General features: G+C 43.9%; 1 protein-coding gene across 7 annotated transcripts in view; it reads right to left on the bottom strand.

The window, feature by feature from the left end:
* tns1b (tensin 1b) overlaps window positions 1–21,161 on the bottom strand; it is a 136,354-nt gene that overhangs the window by 104,574 nt on the left and 10,619 nt on the right. The window contains exons 1-2 of one of the 7 annotated variants that reach the window (XM_035534711.1): window positions 13,802–13,995; window positions 13,557–13,617 (exon numbers count right to left, since the gene is read on the bottom strand). The exons of 5 other annotated variants lie outside the window; for them this stretch is intronic. In XM_035534711.1, coding sequence (XP_035390604.1) covers window positions 13,557–13,607 — 51 coding nt within the window. In that variant the 5' untranslated portion in view covers window positions 13,608–13,617; window positions 13,802–13,995. Of the gene's footprint in view, window positions 1–13,556; window positions 13,996–21,161 lie in introns of those variants that run through there. One more of the 7 variants, XM_035534701.1, reaches the window with a different exon arrangement.

The following is a 21,161-nucleotide window of genomic DNA, read 5'->3' as shown; positions in this document are numbered from 1 at the left end:
GAGTGCCGCCAGCCATTGAAATGGCCTTCCTCGTACCCCAAGACTGGCACAAAGGCCAAGCCCCAGAAACGGGGTGCCCAACGGCCCCCCACAGCCCAGAGGAATGTGTACACAGCCCCACGCTGAGACGCTAAGCCCCTGGGAATGGTGCTGTGGCCCTTTCAGTCTTCCTGAGCATGCAGCCGCACAAAGCCGCTCACCCCAGAAGGGGTGCAAAGTGGGGTGGGGAGAGCCCCGGACGCAACCCCACCCGAGACCTCCGTGGCCTGGTGAAGCTCCATCTCCAGGAGCTTGTGCCGAGAAGGCTGTGGTGTATGGGGACAGGATGTCTGGAGAACGTACGTCTGTGAAAGGTCTGTATTGACTTATTATTTTTGAGCAAGCCCTCTAACTCTATTATGGAATTAATGAAAACAGTGGAACTATAGATGGATTTTCAGGATACAAGTTAAATGTGCAGAAAATGTGCAGATTTTGACTTTCAATTATAAACCTCCAAAAAACATAAGACATAAATATCACCTTAGATAGGATCATGACTCATTCAAATATTTTGGAAGTAATCTACCTAAAGACCTTTTTAAATTGTCAGATATTAAGTTTGGACCTTTTATTATGGCTGTGAAAGTTGATATTCAAAGGTATCGAATCTATAATCGTGAATGTATTGCCAAGATTCCTTTCCTTGTTTCAGGCACTTGCAACTAAAATATCTCCAAACCTGGATTTAGAACAGGATAAAATCAGCTCTAGGTGTATATATGGCAAGGATAAGATTTAGAGCTCTGCAAAACCAAAGATAAGATATACAACTCTGCAGTTTACCTAATTTGAAAGATAATTATTACACAGCCCAGTCCAGACCTCTAAGCCTCTCTGGTAACTCTGGCTACCAAGTCAGATGGAAGGATATAGAATCACACTCCCATTCAGGCAATATTAGGGAATAATGACTTAGTAACATACTGACATCCTAAAAAATACCTTGATTAAATCTAAAGGAAAAACTTTAAGTGACATGTTAAGAGTAACTAAATGGTGTGTAGATTATTCCTAACATTGAACAGTAGGTATAAAATTTGTATAGGAGTGAGTGAGTGAGCATGAGTGAGAAAGTGAAACAGCGAGACAGCGTGCATGTGTGTGTGTGTGTGTGTGTGTGTGGTGTGTGTGGTGTGTGAGAGAGAGAGAGAGAGAGAGAGAGAGAGAGAGAGAGAGAGAGAGAGAGAGAGAGAGAGAGAGAGAGAGAGAGAGAGAGAGAGAGAGAGAGAGAGAGAGAGAGAGAAAGGCACCATTTTGGACACCATTTTGGAGTTCTTCTGAAGTAAAGAAACTTAGTGGATTGATAGAACACTGCGTTCAAATGTGTTGCACGTGTGGTATAAATGTAGTAGTTGGTCAGGTTTATTAAGCAACACATTAGTGAAGACACATTCAGCAACACCAGCAGAGATGTAACTGCAGTAAGGCATGTTTATGTCAAATATACCTGCCTGACTTACATTTAGCTAATGAAAACCTAAAATGTCAGTTCTCTCTCTCTCTCTCACACACACACACACACACACACACACACACACACACACACAGTCACACAAAACATCCACACCCACACATACACTACTCACATAAAACATCCACACCTACACATACACTGTTCACCTGCATATCCACACCCACACTCAAGGTGAGGGCTCCTCTCTTCTGGAACAGTATTTCTCCATTTGAACTGTCCATGTAGTGCAAGGAGACACAGACTGGGCATAAAGCCAAGAGGAGCACTCAAACACACACACAACCAAGGGGTTGGGGGGTCAGTGACAGAGGCAGCACTAACTCACAAGGAGAGCTGTAGCGGAGCCACTCACACAGAGAGGAGGAGAGCATCCACTCACACAGAGAGGAGGAGAGCATCCACTCACACACATAGAGGAGGAGAGCATCCACTCACACACATAGAGGAGGAGAGCATCCACTCACACACATAGAGGAGGAGAGCATCCACTCACACAGAGAGGAGGAGAGCATCCACTCACACACATAGAGGAGGAGAGCATCCACTCACACAGAGAGGAGGAGAGCATCCACTCACACACATAGAGGAGGAGCGCATCCACTCACACAGAGAGGAGGAAAGCATCCACTCATACAGAGAAGAGGAGAGCATCCACTCACACAGAGAGGAGGAGAGCATCCACTCACACACATAGAGGAGGAGCGCATCCACTCACACAGAGAGGAGGAAAGCATCCACTCATACAGAGAAGAGGAGAGCATCCACTCACACAGAGAGGAGGAGAGCATCCACTCACACAGAGAGACGGAAAGCATCCACTCACACAGAGAGAGGAGAGCATCCACTCACACAGAGAGGAGGAGAGCATCCACTCACACAGAGAGAGGAGGAGAGCATCCACTCACACAGAGAGGAGGAGAGCATCCACTCACACAGAGAGGAGGAAAGCATCCACTCACACAGAGAGGAGGAGAGCATCCACTCACACACAGAGAGGAGGAGAGCATCCACTCATACAGAGAGGAGGAAAGCATCCTCATACACAGAGAGAGGCGGGATTAGGGCTGGGAATATGCACATCTGCATGTGTCGTGTACAAGCAGCAGCTGTCAGAAACATCTATCATCTATCATCAGGCATCAAATCTCAAACCACCTAAAGGGAGGCGGTATGTTATGAAAGGAATTATGGACAAAACAAGGGAAGGTGAAAAAAAAACTACTACTAGGTGTACACCAGTACTGTCTGTACTGCGAAACAACTGGAGGACTGAGTGGGACTGTGCAAAAGCCGTCCAGGAGTGGCACCTCTTGTAGGCTGCTGAGCACCCAACGGCAGAACAGCTCACAGCAACAGCAGACCTGCTGCCCCAACTCTCTCACACATTCCTGCTGCATAAAGTCATCTAGTAAAACTGTTTTCCTTCTGCCTAGAGAGAGAAAGGAAAGACAGAAGAAGGAACAGAAAGGAGAGAGAGAGAGAGAAAGAGACAGAAAGAGAGAGATAGAGTGAGACAGACAGAGAGAGAGAGAGAGAGAGAGAGAGAGTGAGACAGACAGAGAGAGAGAGACACCCAAAATTCCCTTACATACACTCTGTAAGGGCATTTTGGGTGTTTCTGATTTATGTGGGATTTGGGCTAGCATATTTTTGTGAGTGAAGGAAATGTGTATGTGTGAATGATGATGATGTTAACACCGTAATGCTTTGGGAAAACTAGGCCCGGTTTCTCTCTCTCTCTCTCTCTCTCTCTCTCTCTCTCTCTTTCTCTCTCTCTCTCTTTCTTAGTTCACAAAAGCATGCTTTCCTAAATCCCTCATAAATCTTAACCTTCAAAGCACATACACACACACACACAGAGCCGGGACAAAACACACACACACACACACACACACACACACACACACACACACAGAATATACATCCTGTCCTGTATGTGTTTTATTTACTCACTAATTACTCAATTAAGTGAAAATACACATTTAAGTGAACTCTACTAAACGTATCACAGCCATACCGAAATACATATACACACATACAGAATACATATATATGGTTGATATCTAAGGCCTATTCACAGCTTGTAAAAAGTACGTATTTTAAAGAGAAATGCTTAAGGTACTAGATGGATCTGACCTAATGGCCCATGAGAGGGTTCAGTTCCATGTTGTCACACACAATAGATAATGACATAAAACGGGACAGTTGTTATGGTGGCCTCTGTTAAGATTTCGAGGAAATCTGGGATTTCTGTATTACCACTAATCAGTAACTTTACAGAGGTGAGCACACTGACGAACTGTAAAATTAGGATTCAAGGCATTCTTCCTATGTGCTTTACTTAAAAATGAATGTTGTGCCTAAAGACAGGGTGGTTTGGGTCAGTGCTGGTACAGCTTTGAGCAGGTTAGCCACTCATTCTGCTCCCACTTACAGTAGACACGAATTATGCCAGCAGTGCTCACCATCAGTTTTAGAGCTCTGTCTCTCTTTCTCATTGACTGTTAACTCTCTCTCTCTCTCTCTCTTTCTCTCCCTCTCCCTCTCCCTCCTTTTCTCCATTCCCCTGCATTTCTCTCCCTCTCTTGCTCCATCGATTAGCAATGTGGTGCACTCCACACATGGTGTCCCATATTGTAGCTGTCCGACAGCCTTCCTCCTTCGATCCATCTCCTGGAATGGGGCACGTTACATGGGCGGTGGAGGGGTGCAGGACCCCCTCAGGCTGTCTACCTCCAGTCCTGACCCACACATAGTCTAAACACAAAGTATCTCAACCCCCCCAACTTGCTGTACCCCAGTCTGGCCTGAGAAGGTCTGGCCTCTCTTGAAAAACAACCCCCTTCATCTGCTCTGTTCTCTTTCACAAGACTGCTATTCTTCCACGGACAAAACATTACCCAGCAGGGGCAACTGACCTCTGACCCCACCATTCCTCTCTTTCCACCCTCTCTGACCCCACATCCACTCAGAGACACTGAGGATGCCTGACCTCTTTTCTCCTTCTTTCTCTCCTTTCCCTCCTTCTTTTTCTCACTCTCTTTCTATCTATCTCTGTCTCTCTGTTTCTCCCTCTAATGGGGAGGAAGCCCCCACATGAAGTTTCTGAAATGAGATCTGTGGCTCTGAGCCCAGAAGTGGGGGTTAACTCACCCCAGGGGAGGGGAGGCTATTAGGGGACACTCAGGGGTGATAATCAATTGATTTGGGAACTGAATAAAATGATGCAGTGAAAGAGATTGTGAAAGAAAGATTCAGGCACACCACCTGGCACTATTCAAACGTGCTAAAAAAAAATGTGCTTGTTTGTTTTTAGACTCCAACACTAAACAAGGTACTACACCACATTAAATAGTTATGACTTGAATGTATTGAAAGTTGAAGAGAAGTACTCTTTGGAGGTCAGAAATCAAGAATAAAACTTTTGAGAGATTAAAAAATTAATATAGGAATACAAAATTGAGACCGAAAGAGAATAAATTTTAATCTTAGTGTGTGTGTGTGTGTGTGTGTGTGTGTGTGTGTGTGTGTGTGCGCGCGCAATACTATGCTATAATGCTGTTTGTTTTGATATGGATCTTCCTCAGTGCTCCCTGAGGCTGCATTAGAAGCTGCCCCTCCAACCATCAGTCACTATAGATGAGATTCATCTCTTTATGAAAGATCCTTTCTCATAGAGCATGGCATGAACAATAACCTTCCTCGAAAAAAGACTAGAAAATAACAGTACACTGCAGATACGTATGAAGTGCTCATGTGCAAATACAGGCAAACCAATCCTGTACAGGTTTTACAAGCAGCCTCTTCCCCCACTAAAGCTAGGAAATGCACTGGCACCTTCTGCTCCTGAGAATGGCACTTAGCCCCCATCAAACGTTCACCATTCCTTCTGCATTTTAAACAAAAGCCAAACATGAAGTCTAAAGGAAATGGTCCACCCTCCATCTGACTCTCATTAGCTGGCCCAATCCAAACAGGCTGGAGACTCGTCATTGTCTAAACATTTAGGTTATCAGCACTCAGGCAAGGAAAGCTAGGCAGAAGACTTATTACGATATATGTGTTTATGAGGCACCAGTACTCCATGGACCACCTACTGCCCCCATCTACAGAATTCCCATGATCTCCCTTCACATCTTTAAAGCGCCAGCCCTGGTCCATATCTCCACCCCTAATGCCCAGACAACACTAATACACAACCTTGAGAAGCAAGGCTTCTTCATCACCTCGATCTTCATCACCTCCATCTCAGCCACCCTGTATATCCCATACCCCCACTCCCCATTACCAGCTAATTTAGGTGAAATTTGCTTTATGTGAACTAATAGATGGCAGGTGTTTCCAGTGGATGCACAAAGGCTAGGCATGGGCTTAAGAAGGGGGATCTTAATCATGTGCTAATCGTGCACCTCCATCTCCATCCCAGCAAAACACGGATATGATTAGATACAAGACACACATCTGCCCTCCTTGATCAGACACCCGCCACAGCTGCACATCTCTTCTGGAAGGTTCTTAATCAACTCCACCCTCTCCCAACTGATATTTAGAGCAGAACTGTGTACAAATATAGAAATCACTGTATACAGCCTCCAACCTATATTTACACTGTATCAGCTCAAGCTTTTAGTGAAGCCCATAGAAGGCCAGTCTGATGATGAACAGCTGTGTTATAATGCTATATTAACAGATTGTAGCTGCAGCAACTAGCAGCTATAACTACTCCACTTCCAAGTACTCAAATCAAATATGGACATTTCTGTTCATGTCCATCATATCCTGACTCATACATCAGAATACATTATCTTGTTAAATAATGTTTTACATATATAACAATGAAGAAAAAACACAGTATGTGCCTGCAGACCACTCATGATTCTGAAGAAAAGCTAACTGTGTTGAAATAAATAATGTGAAATAAATCATTTTAGAAGCATTTGTATATATTTTTCAGAAGTGTAAAACCTTTGTCTAGCACTTTCTATGAGCCATTGGATGTGAATATTCTATATATTGGTGTTAATGTATACACTGCCTTCAGTAAGCAGTGCAACCACAGACTGCTAGCAGCACACCACAGAGACCTTCCACACTTCATTCCCAGAACTCTTGCCCAGACAGAGCTCCCTCGGCACCACGCTGCCATCTTTGTGCTGCTCTGTCGAGCAGGACACTCACTCTATCATTATCACACTGGAGCAGCAGGCCGGGAGTAAATCCTTCCTCCGGCAGCCAGCCAAGAGAGGGGAGGGGAGCCACTCGCCTACCGTCTCCTACAGAACCCAAGTACGGACTACCCAACTGTCTCCTACAGAACCTAAGTACAGTCTTACAACCTACAAGTATAAGGGCTAGAGCTAAGATATGGGCTATTCTCTAGATCAGACATACAATATGATGAACAGAAGTCACTGCTAGGCAGAAGATGAATGATATGTTTTTATGAGGCATGAGCACGCCACGGACCACCTCTAGGTCATATGTCGGTAGAGAAATTGAGTTTATTCCCCAGAAAAAGAGATTGGGTCTTTTTCCAGATAGATCTCATCCCATACCTCATAACAAGAGAATCTGGCCCTAAGTGTAATTAAGTGGTGTCAAATCGTCCCAGTACAATGCCAGTAAGTCCAAGTTTTCTCCAAAGAGTATCATATTTACCTTAAGTAACAAAGCATTAAATTAAATGACATCAACTCAGATTTTAATTACTTAAATCAAGTTGGACACTTCAATCACAAACATAGACCCATACTATACATTTGGGTATATGACTGGACACCAAGATTTTATTTGGAATATTAGTTTATTCCATTTCAACAGTTAATCTTTTACAGGTAAGTCAGAAATAGAATAACACATCACATGGTCATAGCATTCTCAATTGCATGGTTTAAATCTACTCTTAAGGGCATGGTGTTCTGGGTTACCACAACCACTTTATAATGGCTAGATGGGACAGATCTATCTGGCATCTAGCCAGGGCAGGGAGGAGTGGAACATGACCTCTCCATCCACCAAACTCATGTTGAATAGTCACCTGCTTTTCATTTAGTAAAAAAGTGCATCCAAGGCATTGTAGTTTCTCCCAGGCTTTCTCTCCCGCTCTCCTTTTTCCTCTGATCCCACGTGTATCCAAGGTGAAGTTCACTTCAGAGGGAACAGATCCCCAGGAGGAAATGACTCAGTTATCCAAAAATTGACAAGAAAAACCCTGGCCTGCCTATATGTCTGTTGCCTAAGAGGTGTACACACTCTTATAGTGACTACAAATAAGGATGAGATCTTAGAGACCATTGAGCAAACAAGCAAGAAAAAAAGAAAGTTGAAACCATACTAATTGCAGTTAAAGCTGTCAGATCAGTTACTATGTAATACTTAACTGCTTTTCATACTCAAGTAATATTGCTGACTATTGTCTTTTTGTGCTCACAAAGCAAATTTTAGTGTGAAAAGTGTTGATTTTTCCAAGTTGTTTTTTTTAGTGTTAAAAAGTGTTAATTACAGCATGTTTTACACCCTTCGTGTTAATCAAACTCAGAGCCCAGTGTTTTATGGGCATGTACAGTTCAAGTTTGGTTTATTTGTCACATACATAGTCATACACAGTATAACTCGCAGTGAAATAGTTTGAGAGTGCTCTGTCCAAACTGAGGAAAAACAAAACAAAACAGGGGTACATAAAGCACCAACACTTGGAATGAATTAAACTTCAGGTCAGCATTATAAGCAACCAATTGTGGCTACTGGCTGATTCTCACAGATGCCTTCAACTGAATAGGGAAATTAGTTTACATTACATTTAAATATATATTGTAAAATGTGTAATTTTTAAGTTTGATGTTTTAAGATACTGAGAACAATGAAGATTGCAAGGCATGAAAGGAAAACTGGCCTGTTTTATGCTAGTATTCTAATTTACACCCCCATTAGGTAGATATTCCAAGTTGTAAAACAGCAATTATTTGTTTCATTTTTGTAGCCGTCTTGGCTATTTTACTATGATAACTATTTAATTTTGTAGATAGCTCTGTATTTAGTTAGCTAGCAAAAGTTATCGGTTTAATTTAGGTATTGTAACTATACTGTGAAATCTGAAATTTCAGAGATCAAACACAAACCAACAGTATTCCTCTTTCAAAGGAATAAAATAACTAAGATTGGGAAGATTACACAAGCTCAATTCTCAGATCAATAGCAGATGAAGTAAAGCAAGTCCCTTGCAAGACTACATAAATATAAACTGCAGCTGGCTGGTAAAGATGCTTTAATGTTGTACATATCAAGACTGCAATCTAGACCGCAGTGTAACTTCACACTTTGGAAAGCCTCAGGGCAAAAGAACAAAAAATTTTATAGCAATACTTCACAAGACAAAATAGTTGTGATTAAATGGAGAAAAGACTTCCAAATGTATTACACTATATTAATGGTATTTCATGGCACATGCATCATTTAGAGGAATTATGTTTAATGCCTTAATCATAGCCATGTAAGGCAGTTCACTAAAGTTAAGATACATGTATTAGCTCTACACAGCCCTGAGTCTTGGTGTTCTGGGCGTGTTTTTTTTTTTTTTCCAGAGCTGATCTGAATGGATATTTAGCCCAACCAAATCCATTTTGTTCAGCTAGCCCAACATAATACGCAATCCAAGAAAACTACTGAAAGACTTTAAAATGATCCAGGTCTAGGAAAGCTTCCTGAGTCCACTCTGCAGGCACATGGCCACACTTGGGCACACTTATTTAGGCCTTACTTTCACCATGACCGTAAATGACTAAATTACAGTGACAGCATGAGGCCCTGAAATCTTAATACAGATACATTTCACGAGCAGTAGTTACTTCTGCATTAAGCTTGACTTCATAGACTACAAACCAGGAAACAATCTGCCTGACATATTCTTCCCTGTCGGGTGAGAGTCCCAGGACAGATGAATGCAGCATTTGGCAAGGCACGCTTGCCGTCTGGACCGCCACGTTCCCCATGAGGTCAACGAACATGGATCACATGAATCAAAGCAGCACACACCTTGACAACGTGCAGCCATTTATCACAGAAAAAGAAAGAAATAAAGCTCCTGGGACAGCAAATCAGAAATGGTTGTCCAAATAAACACCCCCTCCCACAAGGACGGTACCCCATGACCGAGGCAAAAGTGTAAATAAACAAACAAAATTTTGTAAAAAATGAATTGGCCTCCAACATCCCCAAGCAGCTGTTTTTAATAAAGAGGGAAATGAAGTTCAGGCATCCATTACTGAGAAAGATGAGCCTCGTTCCCAGACTCAGAGTCCAAACAACGTCCCTCAGTTCCAGCTGACTAAAGAGTGAACATAATCACACTATTGATCAGTGTGGTAGTGCTGGGGAAACTGCAGTCATCACTTAAGGACGAGTCCAGACATTGTGATCACAGAATCAGAGGCTGTCAGCATTCGTTTACCTGTCAGTGCTGGTCAGCGAAGCCTCACAGGTCACACTGAGGCGTTACAGGACACCAGCTTTAAAGCATACTGGAGTATATAACATGCAAACCATTCAAAGTCTTGTTATAGCAGCAGTGGGAGCCTAAGTGCTGTGGTCTCTGCTTCTTACTGTAGAGGAAACTCACTGTTTCCATGTTATGATGGTGTTACAAGAAAAATAATGACTGAAATGCATCTAAAAATGTCTGAGACAAAGAAACATTACTCTACTGGAAAAAGAGCAGCATCACACAAAACAAAATCTTGCCGTAACACAGACTTCATGCAAAGCCACAGGTATTAGAATACATCTCTTATTGCAGAGCTGCACCTTGGGCCATATCAGAGTGCCCCTGAAGAACAAAGAGAGCTCTTACAAGGGGGCCTCTCTCTCAAAACCTCACAGGAGGTCCAACGTAGGGGCCTGGGTGTCCCCCTCATTCCCAAGCATAATTACCAACATGTTTCAGCACCTTATTCGTTCTTTGAGTAAGGCACAGAGCCTGGTCATCTTCCTCGCAAATTCCCCAACCACCTGGGACCCAGGCTAACCACCCATCATTAGTACAGTCTCCCCAGAGTGAGTGGCCATGTGCCTGCTTATCTAAAAATGGCCCAGTCCTGGAATCGTAAAGCAAGTGCATGGCTGTTCTATTTTGCAGGCAGATGAATCATAGTCTACAGCCTTTGCTACTATTTAAACAAGAGTAAGAAGAGAGATTCACATAGCATTGTGAGAAGCAAAAGTTTTTTTAGTACTATAAGCAATAGGGTAGAAATGTATAAAGAATTTGTGACAGCAGTCCATTTGCACAGGTTACTGTATGGCTTTATTCATTTGAAATACAGTGGTTAGGGCACAACAGACTTTATTTCTCATGAATTCCATGCTGAACTCACATCAAATAGCACCCCCAGCAGAGAGAAAACAAGCCAACAGTAAATAATCATCTTCAGTTCAGCAATGATTAAAACCATATGATGCACATCCAAGCATCCTCCTTAAGCCGCTGGGTTTGCTGCCAAGACTTTAATGAACTTCTGCTGAGTGACAGGAACTGCTTAGTAGAAGCATCGGTTGCATCTTGTAGCCTCTGAAGCACTCCCAATCTTCAGCCAACAAACGAGTCTGCTGGTGGCACAGGAGACAGCGAGGCCGTTCGCTTGTCTTACATCAGATGAGATGCACTGAAAAATATTCCCATTCCCAGACAAATGTTCGGATAAAGACCTGACGTTCTGCTGCACCGTGTAGCAAAGGGAGAGAGATGCAGGGAACACCAAAGCCCCAAACCTACAGTGCATTATTTAAAGATTCTATAAACACACGGATGCTGTTTAAGAGCCAGACACATAAAGAGGACAAGAGGCTGAGAAATGCTGGCCCAACAACAAGATAAAGATTAGGAGAGAAAGAGTGGGAGGGAGGGGAGTGGGAGAGAAATGGGGGAAGTTGGAGAGGATGACAGCAAAAAACAGGAGGGGGGGAGAGCAGGGGTAAAATACGAGGGCGCCCAGAAAGCCAGAGCAGGAGAAGCCCGAATTGGAGACGGGCCGGGACGCGAGACATTCCAGAGCGCAGGCTGAGCGCCGGTGGGGGGCAGGAGAGCAACAGTGGCCAGTGAAGCGTGCGGAGGGCCACACCTCAGAAGGGGCAAGATAGGGCGGGAGAGGGGCTTGCCCCATAAATCACCTGCTCGGGGTTAAACAGCCTTTCATGTCGCCAGAGGGGGAGGCAAAGTCTCCTTGGGGCAGTTGCTCCAAGTTTCACTTTTCGCAGAGCAAACTGATGTAACGGCTCGTATACATGCGCAAACATATGCACACAGATGGCAAAGATGACAGCGTGACAGCGTATGCAGGGGTACATTCACAGAATCGAATGTAAGCATAAACTGCATGAGCATGAGAAATATACCGGTGAAAAATCTAAAATTGAATGATGCTGCACTTATGAGTTTGACAGACTTCCAGGCCACATACAAACTTGCAATGTATGAGGATTGATAGCAGAAGAATGAGCAGTGCAAACTGAAGTCCCAGAAATACAATAAGAGTGACGAAAAATGCAAAGCCACCAGGAGGCCTGCAGCACAAACTTTCTATGTGGCCTGGGCACCTGTGTCCCAGGCTGTGGTCCAAAACCAGAAACAAGTAACACTGCAATGACCTCAGTCCCACATGTTTGCTCTAGATTGATTCAGCATGGGTTAATGGACATTGATCATCCCATTAAGCTCTTTCACCTCTTTACCAACTTGGGATTTAGCAGTGGGTCAATATTTGCTTTGGCTGAGAGGCAATAAGCCTATCTGTAAGTAACACCATGTCTCTGAGGTCTGCATGAAAGAGCAATATTCATCACTGGACATTATACCTATGGGCCACACAGCTGGAACTGACCAAGCCTGCCCTCTGCAGCTCCACAGTGCCACCCTTTCTTGATACATGACTAATTACACCTGCCAATCAAACTCACTCCCCGTCAGCTTTGCCATTCAGCAGCTTGTTTCTTTAACCTTCACCCTTGTCCATGAGTACCAGTCTTCCATGGAAGACTGAATGACCAGAGTCTGCCATGTCCTGCCTTTTCAGTCCATAAGCCTCAGAGAGCTCATTTATAATTCAGAGTGTATTGAGGAAGCGCATTCTCAGATTTTCCTTTATGTATTGAATGTCTCAAACCCTCCGCTTTTCAACTCTGTCACCCTTGTGCTATACTTCCTGTCTATATCCATTTCCTTCTTTCTCCCCCTTCGTATCTGTCTTCCAGGTAAGATGGCTTTCTCCACCTTAGATGCAATCACTCCTCAATAGGCAATTGTGTCACACATTTGCCAAATACTGCAGCAGAGGGATTTCCTCCTATACCCTGTTAGCATATAAATCACGTCTATTTCTTCTTGGAATCCTGTTTCCTACATATCCTCAGTTCTATATGATTCCATCTGTTTCCTACATCTCCTCCATTCTATATGATTCCATCTGTAGTTCTCCTCATCCCTAACCCGTCCTGGCGGGCAGGTTCTCACACTGCCGGAGGCTTCAGGTGTTTAAGCCTGCTTGACCCCCTTAACCACAGCCCTAAAGGCAGACTCAGCTTCCCTGTTCAGTTAAAGCAGTGCACCAGGCCTTAGATGGGCCCTGAGATCTCTCTGAGCATTCTCAAAAGAAGAGCACTAATTAAAAGAGCAGGGGTCAGAGGAGATCTGCCCTATTGGCCTGAAGCAAGTGACCAGGCCCAAAGCAATAAAGAAGCAGAGAGAGAGAGAGAGAGAGAGAGAGAGAGAGAGCCCAGGAAGTTACCAGAGTGATGAACAGAGCCAAAAAGAAGAACAAGAAATAAATAATCTTGCATAATTATTGTGATACACATCCTAAACATTCTCAATAACTTTCTAAATTAAAGATATGCACCAATATCAATTGAGGCATGAGTTACTAAGTACTAACCCAGAGCGTAATCAGTCCATTCATATAAGTGCTGGAAGAGAAAGAAATCCCTGTCTCTTGGGGTGACAACTGCAGTAATAACACCACCCTCTCCCAAAGCAAACCATGGAGTGGCTTACCCAGAACATGCAGGAGAGGCACACCCAGGTGCGCGCTTGGCCAGCCAGCATCGCCGGCAGGCTAAGGGACACAGAAGGCATCATGAAATCACACTGACAGTTCCGGACTGGGAGCAGAATTCCACACGGTTCTGCTGTAGACCTGGCCTAGTATTCCCAACTATTCCACAGAACTATTCCACAGTGCTGAATTCCACACTAGTCCACGCACAACTGCCCTGCAGCTCCACAAATCCATGACACACCGAGGAGAGCGCAGATCAACTGGCGTTGCTTCTCTCTCACTCTGTCTCTTCTTTCATTCCCCTCTCTCTCTCTTCTTCGATCTGAGCGCGTCCCTCCTTCCCTCCCTCGTTCTCTCCCTCTCCTACTCTGTTCACTGAAACTCACAAAGCTTTTGGGGTCATGCAACTCAGCTCCACAGGAGCAAGGGGGAGGTGGCTGCAAGGCCTTTATTTATCTCCATCTATCCCCTCCCCGTATTCGCTCCTTAGCCCCTCCTCTATCCCTCTCTCAGTCCCTTTCTCTCCCTCTCTCTCTCTCTCCATTCTTATTTTCATTCACTCCTTCTACCCCCTGCTTCACTCCTTAGCCTCCCTCATGCCAGCCTTTTCACTAAGCATGCTCACTCATGTTTGTGCTAATGTCACTTTAATTTTTCATTAACCTTCTCTCCCTCTCCCCCAGAGCCTTCTCGCTGGCCGGACGCACTGCCGCTCTGTTCCCAAGCGTCTCTCTCTTCCACATATATCTCCGATCAATCTCCCCTTAAATATCTGCAAATGTCTTCTGCAGCCCTCCTTCCGTATTTTCTGCCCCAGATATAAACTGTGCTGAAAATGTGCTGTTTTTCCATTTTTGTTTTTGGTTTTTTTTCAAAAATGCATCCAGACCTCAGCAGCATGCAGGCCAGAGCAGAGTGCCGTGAAAGGGGAATGACTTCATTAAGTTGTTCATCCATCAACCTTAAATTGGGCAGCTGGTGAGAGAGGTGGTGTGCTGTCCCTGTTTGACCCCCCCATCCCATGACATTTCCTCCTCTGCAGGCTGACTGAGCTTCCCTTACTGCCCTCTGCTCTCTTTAATTCGTTTGAGCCCTTTTAAGAAGCAGGATGACCACTTCAGCAGCTGAGCTTGCATTCCCGCCCCCACCCCCAGACTCTGAATTTCAAGGGTAAAAGTACTGTTTAGCAGAGTACCTGGAGGTCCCACCATTAGAACTAAGTTCTGAACCCCAGTTTCATCTAGACTGGTATGTGTGATGTCCCACAGGGAAATTTCCTAGATTAGAAATGTCTGGAACTATAATTAAACAGGGAAGGAAAGAGGTGAAAATCTTCTCCCAAAATAATACATGCATTTGCTAACATGACATGTCCTCTGGCACTGACCGTGGACCACATGCGTGTTAGCAAGCTCTTCCAGAATGAGCTGTGCCGTTAAACAGAGCAATGCCACTTCTGCTTATGCACTACATGGTTCTCCGCATGGCTCTAAGGTTTCAGCCCCTTCCCGACACAAAGCAGATAGCATTTACAGCATGACATGTAACAGGTCCTGTAGGTCATGACCAGCTGATAACTCTCTCCCAGCTTACATGTCTGAGGCCGAGACAGCAGTGAGGCGAGGCGGATGAGGGCCAAGGATGACCACGCTGGTTCTTCGAGTTTCGCACATTGGCACAGGTGGCACAAGGCTGGTGGGAGGAGAAATGTCTGCCCCACCACCATAATCAATCCCTCCCACAGAGCTACTAAATATAGACGTGTGGACAGTGCTGCAGATGCACTTGCACTCATTGCTATTTTGAGATGCAGAATTAGACAAACGGCAATGCAATATATAGACCAATAGACAAACAGCAATGCAATATATAGACCAATAGACAAACGGCAATGCAATATATAGACCAATAGACAAACGGCAATGCGGGCCACCTCTAGAGGAGAGCGGGGTCAGAGAAAGAGGAGGTGATGGGAGGAACCATCCTGCTGAAGCAGGAGATTCGGGATCATCCCATCAGCAAATTGAAACCATGCTTTAGGTCCCAACATGGATGGGCGCAGTATGGCACAGATGTTTCAAGATCATTGAGTCATGGAACATAAAAGTGAAGGCAGAATGATCTTGAAACAATATGGGGAGACAAAAGCCACCTCTGGTGCTTTCGGGGAAATGGACTCGTTTATCTTCGAGCTGGAGCAAGCAGAGCACAGCCAAACATCACACAGGGAGGAAGAGCAAAGGCAAACCGCAAGTGTGTGTGGGCTTCCATGGCACTGATGCTCCGTGGTATCTCAGGATCATAAACTCTGGGAGATGAGGCCTCAGCACTGGGAGTTCTGGATACAACCCTGATGTGACAGGCAAAAGTTTTCAGAAAATTTAGAGTATAACTGGGATTCCTCCACCACTCCATTCACAGACCCACACATAAGAACACAATGAGTGCTGAGCAGATTCCTCTAGATAAACACCCATAGGCAGGGCTCAACACAGAGGTTAAAGGCTGTGTGTGTGTGTGTGTGTGTGTGTGTCTGTGTGTGTGTGCGCACATATGCAAGCACATGCACTGAATCCAAAATCCTTTAACGTGAGGAAGAGGTCACACACACACTTAGAGAAAAGGCACTTAATAAAGGGAAACCCTGATGTACTAATGTAACAGTCCTTTTGCACACTCAAAAATTCCTTGCTCTGTAGACATGAGCCAACACCACTACACCTGACACTCAAACTGTACGTGTTTGTGTGCACGTGTGTGTATGTGTGTGTGGGGGGGGGGGGGGCATGTGAAAACATTGAACAAATCTTTTTTATCTTTTTCCATCCATCAAATATTAGTTTGCAGAAGCTACTTTTATATAAAGGAATAAGCTTCATCTTAAAGCTTTCAAGGACAAGCAAATTCAATAAATGTACAGAACAGAACTCTCACTGCATAAAGAGAGAACTTCTGTGGTAGCATCTAGTGGTGACTGTTCACACTTCATGCAGTCAAAGATCTTACGTTTGCGACATAAAAACCAGTACATTTGATTTGACAGTGAATTAAAAGGTGGCAATGCATGTTATTTCTTTTTGAGACATTTTTTAACTACGAGCAGTATTAATTTTTGTTCAGAATGAAAATACTCTGGGTCAAAATTATTTCAGAGATTAAAAAAACATATAACAAGCATAAAATATAGTCCTGCAATCATGTATGGCTCCCTAAATACACATACACACTGTTAGAACAGGGCACAATTAATCCCTTATCTTGTAAGTGCAGCATGAATGCTTTTATGCCTTTCTAAAGCAAAAACAGTTACAACATACAAAGCTACCAGCAGAGAGATATCTTATATCCCATAGCAACCAGCAAAAAAAAAAAAAATAAATAAATAAATAAATAAGAAAAAAAGAAAATAAAAAAGCACACGGTGACAGAAAATTGGACTCTGGGCAAGATGCCAGCGGATAAGCAGGAGGAAAATGGCCAAAGGATACAACCTATCCCGTATGGCCAACGGCACGGACACTGGAAAAACAGAGCAGCTTTTTCATACAGGACTAATCAAATCCAGCATGGTTCTGCAACAGTACTCACGCAGTCCTCGACCTTCATCTCCCGTTTGAAAGAAACCGAATGCAACAGGCATCCTTGCTACCATTATGGAAATAAAGGCATTTTGTAACCTAGCACAGGAGTTTGGGTCAAATGTCACTGTGCAGCAGAGCAGTTTTCGAAGGCGACTGGATGACAGAATCTGATAGAAGACATGCCTAGAGACATGGAGAATAGAAGAAAAGCAAAAACACTGTGGATAAATGAAGTGAAGCCTGTTGCTACCAACAGGAAAAGACCACTTGGTCTCTGTTTAGCTACAGTTTGCTTATATGGTGAGAAGGCCACTCCGTTGATTGCTTCCCTCACCACTACTGCATTTCCTGTTGTGCTCAGACAACCTTCCGCAAAGCTCCCTCTCCTTCTGTCACTCACACTCCCTGTAACACATGCCAAACCTGTGAAGGTAGACACACCCACCCTGACCTAAGCCTCACATGTTTGAGCATGTTTTTCTAAGTGGTCTCTTTGAAGATAGGAAAACGAAAGAGAGAGAGAGAAAGAAAAAGAGAAAGGGAAAGGGGATGAAGGGGAGAGAGGGGAGGAGAGAGAAAGAGAGAGAGAGAGAGAGAGAGAGAGAGAGAGAGCCTGTACAAAAGTTGCTCATTTATTACATACATAATATTCATCTTACTCCCCTACCCTACGCAATGACTTTCAACGCAAACACACTGATGTCATGGAAAATCGTTCTTGTCAAATAATCCATAACCGAGCCACGGGTGAAAATTCTCCGGTGGTTTAAGATAGTAGCCTACATACCACTGCGGTGAGCAAACCAAAAACCAAAGTCAAACCAATAAAACAAACTATCAAACCTATCTCAATAGCAAACATTACTGGCTTTACCCTCATGGAAACCTAATTCTCTATTGCAAATGTTCTGTGGGTATGCAAAGCCACTGGTATAAGCACGTTATTTCTCATTATATATCACATCAGAAGTGAGATGGAAGTAATAGGGAACCAAAGCCTGACTAGATGTGAGCCAAAATATGCAAAAAAAGGAAAAACCCCTCTGATCCACCCACAAAGAGCTATCCACAGATGAAGAATGGGGTAACTTCTCATTTTCAATTATTACCCAATTTATAATATCCTGTAATTATTCATCCGCATAAATCGACTAATGCCAACCTTCAGAAGTTCTTTGGTGATCTTGCTTGATATTTTTTGATCAGGGTACATTTCAGAGATAAAGTTATAACGACAAATACTTTAACTGAAATATTCCTTTTGGAAGTATAAACAGTCTTTGGTTCACTTGTTATGAAATACATGTCATGAAATGCAACGTATCGCACTGTTGTAATCCAAAAATGCATTGCAGTGTGGTAATCCACAAGGGTTAGGGACCAAGGGACCACAGTGATATCTGAATCAATCCTTTCTATATCTGTCAGGCCACCAAACAGACCCTATATGCAGAATGCATGCACAAATATAGCTGCAGCTTCTCATCCCTTTTTCTTTTTCCTTGCATAAGCAATGACTCTTGGATTATCTAAATGAGAAGGAAAATGCTTTATCCTACCCAATGATAAGTAGAACAGAGAAAAGCTATCAACATGCTGAAAGCCCAAGATTGATCCGAGGGTGAGGGAAGTGCTTCCTAAGATTATATGCGGACTGCAGAGAGGCAGGAACTTGCCGTTTTTAATTAGTGAAAGTGCAGGCTCTCTCTCTCTCTCTCTCTCTCTCTCACTGTCTCTCTCTCTCTCTCTCTCTCTCTCTCTCTCTCTCTCTCTCTCACTGTCTCTCTCTCTCTCTCTCTCTCTCTCTCTCTCTCTCTCTCTCTCTCTCTGTCTCTCTCTCTCTCTCTCTCTCTCTCTCTCTCTCTCTCTCACTGTCTCTCTCTCTGTCTCTCTCTCTCTCTCTCTCTCTCTGTCTCTCTCTCTCTCTCTCTCTCTCTCTCTCTCTCTCTCACTCTGTCTCTCTCTCTCTCTCTCTCTCTCTCACTCTGTCTCTCTCTCTCTCTCTCTCTCTCTCTCTCTCTCTCTCTCTCTCTCACTCTGTCTCTCTCTCTCTCTCGCTCTCTCTCTCTCTCACTCTCTCTCTCTCTCTCTCTCTCTCTCTCTCACTCTGTCTCTCTCTCTCTCTCGCTCTCTCTCTCTCTCTCACTCTGTCTCTCTCTCTCTCTCTCTCTCTCACTGTCTGTCTCTCTCTCTCTCTCACTCTGTCTCTCTCTCTCGCTCTCTCTCTCTCACTCTGTCTCTCTCTCTCTCTCTCTCTCTCACTGTCTGTCTCTTTCTCTCTCTCTCTCTCTCTCTCTCTCACTCTGTCTCTTTCTCTCTTATGCACTTTGTCTCCCTCCTTTCTTTCACATTCTACTGCTGTTCTATATGCCCTTTTCTCTCTCTTTGAAATGAAAAAACCTTGAATTTCATGTCAAGTATGCATAAAATATGAAAACATAAAAGGAAACCAAAGCTTTAATTATTCACGCAACAACTGAAGAGATCATTGTGATGAAGCACACACACAGTTTATAATTATCTGTAAACTAAATTAATCCTATTAAAATTTAACCCAACATTTAGGTTCGGTTGCTGGAAGGCAAAATGCTATTCTATCAGTATTTTCAGGGCTATTCAGTGATACGCCTTCCACAGAAGTTTCTTCACATGTGCATGTGACTCTCATCTAAGCTCTGATCATCTGAGAGTACTAGCACATACACAAGCACATTTACATGTAGCGGTAGGTCAGTATGTAACATTGCTGCCACTCCCATGGGAGACTTAATTCCCCATCCAGCCACCACACTATACTAATAAGCGTCCTTGAACACTACATTCACTTATGTCTGTAATCTTACTGAAATGATAAGTTGCCCTGGATAAGAGCGTCTGCCAAATGCATTTATGTCTAAATGGCACTGCAAGATGGGCTTGCACACCCACCCTCATTTGTCTGGACATGGTCCTTGCTTATGGCCACTTTTGGTAATATCCTGATCAATTGTCTGAAGACTCATAAATATGTCAAATCTCCTTATCTGTCTCTCTTAAAATGCATCTACTGCACCTCCTTTACAGATATACATCAACACTTATAGGTGACCCATTGGTAGCACAAACAGTACCACCATACAAGCAAGCATGACATGGGCCAGATTCCGTATATCTACCGATACACAGGCCTGTATGTGACCTGTGCATGTGTGAATGTGTGCATGTATGTCTAGAGATGGTTGCTGCTCTGTCCTGGTCTTCACCTCCTCCCCTTCCCCTGGATCCAGTGCAGACCCCCAGGGGGCTGTGGTTTCTGATAGAGAGCACACTGTGCCCAAATGGGCTGCCGCCGCTCATCACTATGTGAGTGTTTGTAAAAGCTGCTATATGTCTGAAAATCATCCTTGAGTCTCAGAAAGGCACTATATACATTTAAATAATATTAAGAATTATACAGCAACAGGGAAGCCTTGCTAAAAGAGCTTCATGGAAACCTCACTAAATTGCAGGTTGAATTATTCAATTATAGGATCCTGTTTGGGAAAGAATCCAACACAGATGTGCTCAAACTGTCAAGCTTCTCAGAAAACACAGCATAGAAACCGATGGCTGATAAGTGTATTCGCAGCACATACAATATAAATGCCACTGATTTGTGATCAGACACATTTGACAAGTGATGGTGCTTCGAACCAGAGCCATTCAGTGGTAGCTGATAAAAGGGACCTATTCACATGTAATTCATCGGCAAGACCAACTGTAATACCTTTCAGGGGTCTGTGCAGCCCTGCCAAGATGCACTGAACACTGGGTCAAACAAATAATGCCCTATGCTCCCACTACCATCTCAGCAAAGAGTTTGGCACATGTTCAGGGAACAACACAAGGCTCTTCTGGGGATTGGCCCAGTGCCATCTTCACCATGAGCACCAACCTACACCCCTGTCACTGGTTGTACACCGATAAGCATTTGGTGTATGGGGTGGAAGGTGTGTACACAGAGAACTGTGGCTCTGCACTGACTGCAATCTGGGATATGTC

The sequence above is a fragment of the Electrophorus electricus genome, chromosome 2, assembly GCF_013358815.1.
Source record: "Electrophorus electricus isolate fEleEle1 chromosome 2, fEleEle1.pri, whole genome shotgun sequence".
NCBI classification, from domain to species: domain Eukaryota; kingdom Metazoa; phylum Chordata; class Actinopteri; order Gymnotiformes; family Gymnotidae; genus Electrophorus; species Electrophorus electricus.
This window is presented reverse-complemented; position numbering and strand designations above follow the sequence as displayed.